Source organism: Otolemur garnettii, unplaced genomic scaffold (assembly GCF_000181295.1).
Source record: "Otolemur garnettii isolate 467f Iridium unplaced genomic scaffold, OtoGar3 scaffold00019, whole genome shotgun sequence".
Taxonomy (NCBI): domain Eukaryota; kingdom Metazoa; phylum Chordata; class Mammalia; order Primates; family Galagidae; genus Otolemur; species Otolemur garnettii.
Window position 1 is genome coordinate 15,896,206 of NW_003852414.1, and position 9,997 is coordinate 15,906,202.

Sequence of the window (9,997 nt, forward strand, 5' to 3'; positions counted from 1 at the left end):
GAAAAGAAAGAAGAGAAAGAAGGAAGGAAAGAAGAAAAGAAAAAGTAGAGAAAAGAAGGGAGGGAGGGAGGGAGGGAGGAAGGAAAGAAAAAGGTTTTCATTTCTATTATTTTTTAAGTTTTGGAAATCTATTTGTTAGAATCACAATCACACATAAACACAGACTCAGGTGAACTCATTCTACGAAAGACCTAGCATCATTTTTAAAATTTTTCTTTCATTATATGACACTTAAAGATAAATGGAGCCTACTAAAATGGCAAAATTAAAAAATTGAAAAACTAGATCAAGCATAAATGAATTTATGAATTTATCGAGTTAACCTAAACATGATTTTAATGACTAACCAGTAAGACCAACTAGAGAATCGTTCAGGGATTATCAAATAAGTAACACACCAGAAGAGTTTTACCAAAGATTTATTGAAGCAGAACCCAGTAGATTGAATACTTCATGGGGAAAAAAGCAGTTTTAATGGTATTCAAAAATACTTTTTAAAAAGTATTCTAGCACAAGACTTCTTCATAAACTAGATTATGGTGTAAACGTTTTTTTCTAAATCTTTTAGGAGTGTTGGTGGTTAAGAACTAGAGCTTATAGCTATTCAAAATCTATCTTGCGCTCCTGAAAAACTGCAGAAAGGCACTTGGAAGATGTTCCTATAGGATACACATTGCTTTTTTATTCTTGCTGGTAATATATTGCTGCACTGAGTGTGTGCAATTTCTATTCAAGATCATCGTGATGCTGAGAAGTTTCATTGATAACCTGTTAAAAAAGAGAAAACTCAAATCAAACACAATAATACATACTGAAGATTGAATGATCCCACAAATCATGGCAAAAAGAAATCTCATTCAACTTATGCTTTGTTGTGTAAGTTGGGAGGGGATGTTGGTTCTACAATGCTTATAGCTAGGAGGGACAGATACCACATACATTTGACAACCACTTAATCTTAGCCAAAAAGCTGAGAAACCGATGGATACAAGATGCTTCTCACCTACAGGGGATAATAAGCATCCCTTGGAATGCTGTGACAACAACAAAAAACTTTTTTAAAAAACTTTTTTGTAGCCTGGCACAGTGGCTCACACCTATAACCCTAGCACTCTGGGAGGTGGAGGTGGGTGGCCTGCTTGAGCTCAAGAGTTCAAGAACAGCCTGAGCCACAGCGAGACCCCATCTCTAAAAAAATAGCCAGGAATTGTGGGAGGCGCCTGTAGTCCAGCTACTCGGGAGGCTGAGGCAAGAGAATCACTTGAGCCCAAGAGTTTGTGGTTGCTCTGAGCTATTATGCCATAGTACTCTACCCAGGGTGACCAAAAAAAAAAAAAAAAAAAAACCAAAGGAAAAAAAACTGGGTTTATGAAGGATGCTTAATATTCCTATGAAGCAAAGCTTAATGGAGTCAAATTAAAATGTACCGCAAGTACATTTTAAATTTATGTGCACAAGAAAGCTTCTTACCATGAAGATTATGGTAAATGGCAACCATTTCTTTCCTGGTAACAGAAAAGGTAACAAGAAACTAACTAATTACACGGCATATCCTGTGCTATCCAACAGGCATGGAAGCAGGAGAAGGCCATGTGTCTAGGATCAAAACATCCCTGATATGGGGGTAGTCCAGGAAGTAATTTAAGGGAGGCTTGCTCCCATTTCAACTAAGCAAATCACTAATTTGGGGGTGCAGGAAGAAGATGGGTAGGTATTCATCATATTTAGGAGCCAGATAATTAGGTGGCTGTGAGTGGTCCTGGGAGAAGCAGCTTATTCTTTCTTTAACAGGCAGAAGTAGAAACTGAACCTCTCGGATTAGCTGGCTATAAAATCTGAGATGCAGACATATCGATTTAAAATAAATATCAATGGCTGTCTTAGACTACGCCAGGTTTGACTTAAAAGACACCAACCTGTCCATCTCTAGTTTCAACGGTCTTAATCAGAAGGGTCCTCTTTGAGTGGGTGTCCACCAGAGGGAGTGAATCCAGATTGGTTTCTGAATAAATAAACAGGTCCAAGGTGAGTACAAAAGAGTTGTTTTTAAAAAACTGAGTAATCATGTGGCTCAAACAATTATGACGTTTTTGCTATTTCTTAAAGTGCTACTTTCAAAATAATTCTAGAATATTTTCTGTTTGCATACACATCAGGATGAGCTAAGTACTTCCAGGAGGAAGAAATAAAGTAGAATTTACATTTAACTTAAAGGATAGAAGCCAGGAGAATACTTGGGTTTGAAATTATAGAAGTTTTACAGAATTTTCCCTTAGATGGCATTTTTCAGGTATTGTTAAAAAAAAAAAAAAAAAAAAAAAGAGTGCTTTACCCTAAACACAATGGTTATAAACTGCCAACATTTTTCATAAAGGGAAGTAAAATTCTTACCTCTCAGGTTCAGGGAGGCAAAGTTTGGAAGAGGCAGGGAAATCCTATAAATAGAAAAACAGTAAAATTGTTGGAAAACAACTTTAAAAGAAAGAAATTTACATAGTACTTGTATTCATCAAACAGGAAAATTTACTGTTATCTTCATACGTTAGGAATTTGCTTCAGAAGCATTAACCATGATTGGTCCCAATAACACATTTATTTTACTACAAGTTCTTTTTTTTTCATAGGGGCACAAACTGGGGAGGGGGCATTATGGAATGAAGAGAGTATAGGCTTTGACAGAGTTGAGGGTTCAAATCCCAGCTCTGCTACTGATTAATTATAACTCGGGGAAGTCATTCTCTTTGAACCTAAGTTCCTCGCCTATGAAGAGTGGAAATTAGCTGCCTTAAAGCAATAACTCTGAGATAAATGAGATAATACACTGGAAGCAAGGGGCATAGTTCCTGGCCGGTGGCAGCTATTAATTCATGCAAACCAGCTTTACCTGCTTTCCTCCCCTTCCAGCAGCTTCCTGTAGGTGGCGATCTCAATGTCAAGAGCCATCTTAACATTGAGCAGGTCTTGGTATTCACGAAGGTGACGGGCCATTTCTTCCTTCATGTTCTGAATCTCATCCTGCAAGCGGCCAATAGTGTCTTGGTAGTTAGCAGCTTCGACAGCAAAGTTCTCTTCCATTTCACGCATCTGGCGTTCCAGGGACTCGTTCTGCAGGTGAGAAAGGTTTCCGATGTTATTTTCCAGAAAACCCCAGCTATTCCCAGAACCACCCGCCACAATCCCCTTCAGTGGCAGATGATGACTACTCTAATTTTGGCCGGAGAGTACAAGGACTAAGTCCTCGTTAGACATAATAATACGTGCAAGCTAAGACCTTTAAGGTCTTTACCAAGTGCTTTGTGAGTCTGTTATGATAACTGCTTTTCTTTGAGTTAAAACAGAAATTTTTCTTCACTTGACATTTTGTTCAGGTATCACTATTCACCTGGGTCCATAGAATGGGTCATAACTTCCCCTCCTTCCTCCGGACTGGTACTCACAGTTCCTTTAAGGGCATCCACTTCGCAGGTGAGGGACTGCACCTGTCTCCGGTACTCATTGGATTCCTGCTTCGCTTGGCGCAAGGCATCATTGTTCCGGTTAGCAGCCTCAGAGAGGTCCGCAAACTGTCGGGAAGAAGTTAGAGGTGTGGATTACCCACATTCAAGTCTTTGACTCTGAGAGTCATGATGCTCACTCAGTATGCTCCAGGATAGGTCCACATTTCTAATGTGAAAGCCCAAAGAGCAGTAGAATGCTGGCATTGATATTTGCAAAGAGAATTCACTCTCTCCAGTGCTCATTAAATATGGGAGAGGTCAGGGGCATGGTGTTGGGGTTTACTTGGAAGTAAAGTTAGTGGAAAAAGTCTGTTATCCTAAAGGAGGCAATACAAATAAGAAGTGAAAGCCAGCTTTCGACTGGAGCTGAAGAACATGTCAGAGTCACAGACAGGGACAGTATTTTCAGAACACGATGCTTTTCTTTTGTTCAGGCTACGCTAACATGTTTCATACCTTGGACTTGTACCATTCTTCTGCCTCCTGAAGGTTCTTGGCAGCCACACTTTCATATTGCTGACGCACGTCACGCAGGGCAGCCGTGAGGTCAGGTTTGGAAACATCCATGTCGATTTGGACATGTTGGTCCTGAATCTGGGCCTGCAGCTCCTGGATTTCCTGAAGAAAGAACAAGCAGAAGGTCAGCTACGCCAGGTCCAGAAGCACCTTCACCTTCATTCATTGGCTAGAAATTACTCCACTAACCTCATCGTGCAGTTTCTTCAGGAAGGCGATCTCTTCTTGCAAGGATTCCACTTTACGTTCAAGGTCCAGACGTGCCAAAGATGCATTGTCAACATCCTATTTTGAAAAGAGAAAAGATGGTACATGGAAGATGAGAAAGTCACAGCTTATCTCATTTATTCATCATAAATTAAGCATTTGAACTTAGTCTCCAAACACCAGAAAAGGTGTTTGTAAGTCATTCAGTGCTATAATATACCATGCTTTCTCCTTTTCATGAATACACTCAAATTGTGGCCCACTCAAGGTGGCGATCAGACAAGTGAACTTTAAATAAATGTCCACAGACATGGTAAACTGCACTCCGGCATTACCGAATCCACATTTTACCAGTGACATTTACAAAATTTTTTTAATGGAGAAAATCAATGCCACAGCATTTTTAAGGTTTGTTTCGGAATTTTATGGACTAACACAGTGAGAGTTCAGCCAGATTTCCCACCTCATGTATTCCTGAGTATGGGGAGGTCAGAAACTGTGCTTCAAAAGTTTTAACTGTTTTTTTTTCTACGCTCAAATCTCCCGAAACTTATCCTTAAGATCCAAAGCGAATACTAGTCATCTGGCATCTAGAGGACTAGGTTAGATTGACATCAGTAGCTATTTGATACTGTAATTCAGGATATGCACTGTCACAGATGCAGTGCAGGAGAATCAGGAAAGGAAATGTAACTCTGAACTGTATCTGGTTTTCTCTGGAGGATTGTTCCCCTGAGACGAGCCTGACTCATCTCAGAAGGGCGGGTCTATCTTTTCCACTTGCCACTGTATCAACTCAGTTCCTTGGCCTGTTTCAGAATAACTGGTCAAAAACTTGCAGATAATATGTAGAATTCTTGCTGACCTAGCTCTCTCTCTCTCTCTCTGTCCATTTGCAAAGTGCTACATTCCAAATCAGAATATGTAATCTTGCAACTAAGATTTTATTTCCCATCAAGGGACTGCCATGAGAAATGCTGATGTTATAAGTAGTTATATTTGGAGTGCCGTTGATAGCCTTAGAGTACTAAACTGTTGAATCTCTTCTACTACCTTCGTGGAAAAGTGAAGGGAGAGTGGGTGATAATAGAAAGCCCTGACATGAGGAAAGCATTCATTTTTGCATGTTAAGCCCTAAAAAAGATATCTTTTCTAACCTCTCAAAGAACATTCAATGCAGCAATCTATTATATTGAAGAGAATTGCCTAATTCCTAAACAGAGGATCTTTTATATTAATTTCGCTTTATATTAACTTACTACTCTGCAGAAAACATTACACTTACGATAATCACAAATGTTCAAGGAATAAAACGAACCACACACTGCTGTGTTTAAATTAATTAGGTGAGTGTATTTCAGCTTCAAAATATTACCCTAGCTAGCCTATTCATCTCAGAGTAATTTGCAGCTAATATTATATATAAACTGTATTGGAAATCTTATTGCTTTTGCATTCCAATATTAAGTTAAAAATCCTTTTTTTTTTGGAGAAACAGAGTCTCACTTTGTCATCCTTGGTAGACTGCCATGGCATCACAGCTCACAGCAACCTCCAGCTCTTGGGCTTAGGCGATTCTCTTGCCTCAGCCTCCTGAGTAGCTGGGACTACAGGCGCCCGCCACAACGCCCGGTTATTTTTTTGTTGCAGTTTGGTTGGGGCTGGGTTTGAACCCGCCACCCTCAGTATATGGGGCCAGCGCCCTACCGACTGAGCCACAGGCACCGCCCAAGTTAAAATTCCTTTTAAGTCCATCTAACTTTAGAGTAAAAATCCTTGACTTAAAATTCCACTTTTTTTTCAGCCTTAGGTTTATTTATTTATTTTTTATTTATGGAGAAAGTATGTCAAAGAATACGAGAACCCAACCAAGACGCCTCTCAAATGTGAGGTTATTCTTTAAGAACTTTTCACATCACATACTTCACAAGTCTGGGCCAGATATTAGATAACGGATGTTAGCAAATACTTGTGTCCAATTAGAACTGTGCTTACATCATTACATATTCAATAAAAATGTAGCCTGTTGCAAAGCTTCTCTGGGAACACAAAGGCTCCTATTATTTCTGTCCAGAGCTACCACACTTGCCAGAATGTCTGTATCTACATTCCATAGTGAATCCCGTAGAAACCATTAATACCCTTCAGCCGAGGAGGACAGATGGCTCCTGTTCACCCTTATTAGATCACAAAATCGTTGTGCATTGAGATACTTTCATCTCACTTTAATGCCACAAGAGAACTTGCAGAGAAGAAAAGAAACTTGCTGGCTCAATTCCAGTTAAATTTTTTATCCTCCATACATTTTATATTTTAAACTACAGGATGTGACTTTTTTTGTGGCCTTGTAAGAATTAGACAACTTGACTTGAGCAAAACCACAATCTACATCAAACTGGAACTATTTGAAATCAGAATGTCAATGTGTTGCAAAATGAGCCAGAAAACATTTTTTTTTTTTGGAAAAAAAAAGTCTTGAAACAAAGTAAAAAGTTAAAGGCTTTCTGCCCTAAGGAACGTTTTAAATCATTCTAGGTTTGAATTACTTTTTTTTTTTAAATCAAGAAAAGCTCCAATCTGTGGTCCCTCTGCCACTAGGGGGCTTCCTGCGCAGTCGTGCAGCTCTGCGCCTTTTAGACGAGGGTTAAGTAACTTTTAGAACTGCCGGTGGGTTGGTTGGGTGGGGTCCGGCGGCCACGGGTGGGAAGAAAGAGTACAAACCTGTCTGAACGATTGCAGGGTGCTCTCAGCTTCCTCCCTCTGAAGCATCTCCTCCTGTAATCTGAAACAGTCGCACGTTAACCAAAGGGGAACCGCGAAACCGCCAGGGGCGGGGCGGCCACACCCAAGCACCACGTAGCCGCGCGGTGGCCGAGACCCGCTGCGAATCCTCCGCGGGCAGCCGGCTCCTGCGGCTTGCAGACCTGCTCTCGGCGGGTTTCAGCGGGACTCGGTGACAGGGTAGAAAGGCAATCACCTTCCTTGCACCGGCCTGCCCGAGAACCGCGCCCACCTCCCCCGCCCTCGAAGAGCCTGGGCCATCCCTTTGTCTCGCTTCCTCCACCGCGGTCCCCTCCTGCCTCCTCCCACCCGGTGCCTGGCAGCCCGCCAGAAAAGGGCCAGGAAACTTTCTAAAAGTTTGGGGGAATCGCTCTCATTGTGACAAAGGGCCTTCAGCTGCAAAGGGATGGTTTTAAGAAATCTGTTAACTTGCAACCCAGCGCTCTTGAGCAACAAGTGGCAGCAGAAGGGAAACTCTTGCAGCGAGGTCTGGGTTCAGGGCGGGGCTGCGCCGCCGCAGCCACCGCCCCGCTCCCCGTTGTCCCCCGAGCAGCTGCCGCCAGGGCCACATCCTCAAGGGCGTGGCAGCCCCTCGCTGCCCCCCTCCCTCGTGCACCCCTCCCGAGGCCCCATGGGCGCTGCCTTACTTCTCCCGGAGCCTCATGATGTCCTCGGTCAGGTTGTCGCGCTCCACCTCGACGCGGGCCTTGTCGTTGGTGAGCTGGTCCACCTGCCGGCGCAGCTCCCGCATCTCCTCCTCGTAGAGGTCCCCCAGGCGCGACTTGCCCTGGCCCTTGAGCTGCTCGAGCTCGGCCAGCAGGATCTTGTTCTGCTGCTCCAGGAAGCGCACCTTATCGATGTAGTTGGCGAAGCGGTCATTCAGCTCCTGCAGCTCCACCTTCTCGTTGGTGCGGGTGTTCTTGAACTCGGTGTTGATGGCGTCGGCCAGCGAGAAGTCCACGGAGTCCTGCAGCAGCCGCACGCCGGGCACGCTGCTCCGCAGGCGCACGGCCGAGGAACGGGTGACATACGCGCCGCCTGGGGACGAGGAGTAGAGGCTGCGGCTGGTGCTGGGGCGCAGCGCGCTGCCCAGGCTGTAGGTGCGGGTGGACGTGGTCACGTAGCTCCGGTTGGAGCTCGGCCGGCTCGCGGTGCCGGGGCCACCGAACATCCTGCGGTAGGAGGACGAGGACACGGACCTGGTGGACATGGCTGCAGAGGATGGTGGTGGGCTGGGCAGCTGCAGCGGTGCGAACGGGCTCCGGGAGGTGAGGCGAGCTAGGGCGCGGCGGGTGTGGGCGGTGGGAGCGCTGCTGTGTCTCTGGCGCTGGGACCCCGGAGCGAGAGTGGCAGAGGACGGGACCCCGCCAAAGGCGCTGTTTATATATAATCTGGCTAGAAAGGAGGGTCCCTCCCATCCGCGGAGCCCGCCAGCCAATGGGGACCCGCTTAGCAGCCGGGAAGGTGGGCGGGGGCTTGGGGCGGGGGTGCCCTCCAGCCTTCCTCCTCCCCGGCCCGGGACTGAGCAGGGTCCCGTTACTTTTTGGGCTGGGCTGGGACTTTCGGGGGCTTTCCTGACCATGGCCCCAGCTTTGCTCACGCCTGGGTGCTGAAAAAGGCGGGGTCGCGCTGTGGAGGGGGACGCGTCCAGCCTGGACCGGAGGGGTCTCAAACACCGAGCCAAAGGGGCGTGGGACTAGGCGCGCGGGTGGGAGGGGCGCGTGGCAGCCACCGAGCTGCGGTCAGCTGGGAGTAGGGGAAGAGGCGGGGAACCCGCGGGCAGAGAAGGGGAAGAGGGGCAGAGCGGGATCCTGCCGATTGCACCGCGCGGAGAAAGAAACAAAGAGCGCCCGAGATTGGAGCGCAGCGTGGGGTTGCGTACAGCGGGACGCAGGGCTCAGGCCCCGCGAGGCCTCGCCCAGTGCCCGCTTTGAATTAGGGACAACTCCAGCCCGCGCCTAATCTGTCGGGGGTGGGGGGCGGTTCCTGTTTGGAGACCTAACGGATTCAGTCCAGCTTCGGGCGGCTGAAGCTACTAGGAAAGCCCAAGGGAGAGAGGTGGGGTAGCTGAGTCACCTGCAGTGACTCACTGAGTCTGGCTGCCCCGCCGAGGTTGAGGGCTCTTAGCGGTTCAGGGAAAACCGTTAGACGAGATGGACTCAAGTCTACGCTGCCCGGGCGCACACTTTGCTTTAAGTTTTACCCACTTGGAGCTGGGCTGCAACTTTGACGTGTGCTGTCCGGCCTTGGAAAGAGACAAGAGCGACCCTAACTTCTAAAGTACTCGCCAAAGCCTGGCTTTGCCCCAGAGTGGGGCTTCTCATTACCCAGAAACTTCTGCAGACCCTGGAGAGCCGCCAAACGCGGGCCTCTGGGATCGGGAATTCACTCCCGGGAAGCTTTTTCTGCAAAGTTCCCTCCCACCCTTCCCTCCGGTCTCCTCCCGCTCTCCCCCTCCCCCCATGAAGCCACACCCGACTTTTTAGCAAGGTCTGAGAGTTCTAGGTGAAAGAGGAAACTCAACGTCCGCAGTTTCAAAATCAGTGATCACTGGTTTTTCTGCTAGTGGAGCTCATTAAAGGTATAATCTGAGCCAATTAAAGAATTAATTATGTGTTGCTTAAGAACCCCGGTTTGATGAATGCGTTCGAATCAAAGGCAATTATATAACTCAAATGACGGGGATGTTTGGAGGAAATAGATTTATGTGTTACTTTTGGGACAGAGAGGCAGAGTGCAGGATTCTGGTGGCTTGTCTGGGGAATGTCACACAGGTCCTGTTTTCCACAAGAATTCGTACACTTGGCCTTGGACTGAGAGAGAGAAAATTGTCCGCAGAACAAAACTTCAGTTCCAGGACGCAGAAGGAGTACTCTGACTCCATCACTTTAACCTTTCCCTGGAAATCATTTGGCTCAAGGGCTAATGTTTCAATATTAGGGACACACAGAAATGAGTAGTTACCCTCCAAGGGAAGTGAAGAATGAAAGGCAATC

The 9,997-nt window shown here is 46.2% G+C and overlaps 1 protein-coding gene across 1 annotated transcript; it reads right to left on the bottom strand.

Annotated features, from left to right (window-relative positions):
• Positions 1-403: 403 nt before the first annotated feature.
• Positions 404-8,404, bottom strand: VIM (vimentin). Its single transcript, XM_003786784.3, has 9 exons — positions 7,649-8,404; positions 6,942-7,002; positions 4,203-4,298; positions 3,954-4,115; positions 3,438-3,563; positions 2,885-3,105; positions 2,392-2,435; positions 1,917-2,002; positions 404-768 (listed from the first exon to the last, which is right to left on the bottom strand). Exons 1-9 carry the CDS (start codon positions 8,209-8,211, stop codon positions 727-729), a joined length of 1,401 nt encoding a protein of 466 aa, XP_003786832.1. The 5' UTR covers positions 8,212-8,404; the 3' UTR covers positions 404-726.
• Between the last annotated feature and the right edge of the window lie 1,593 nt (positions 8,405-9,997).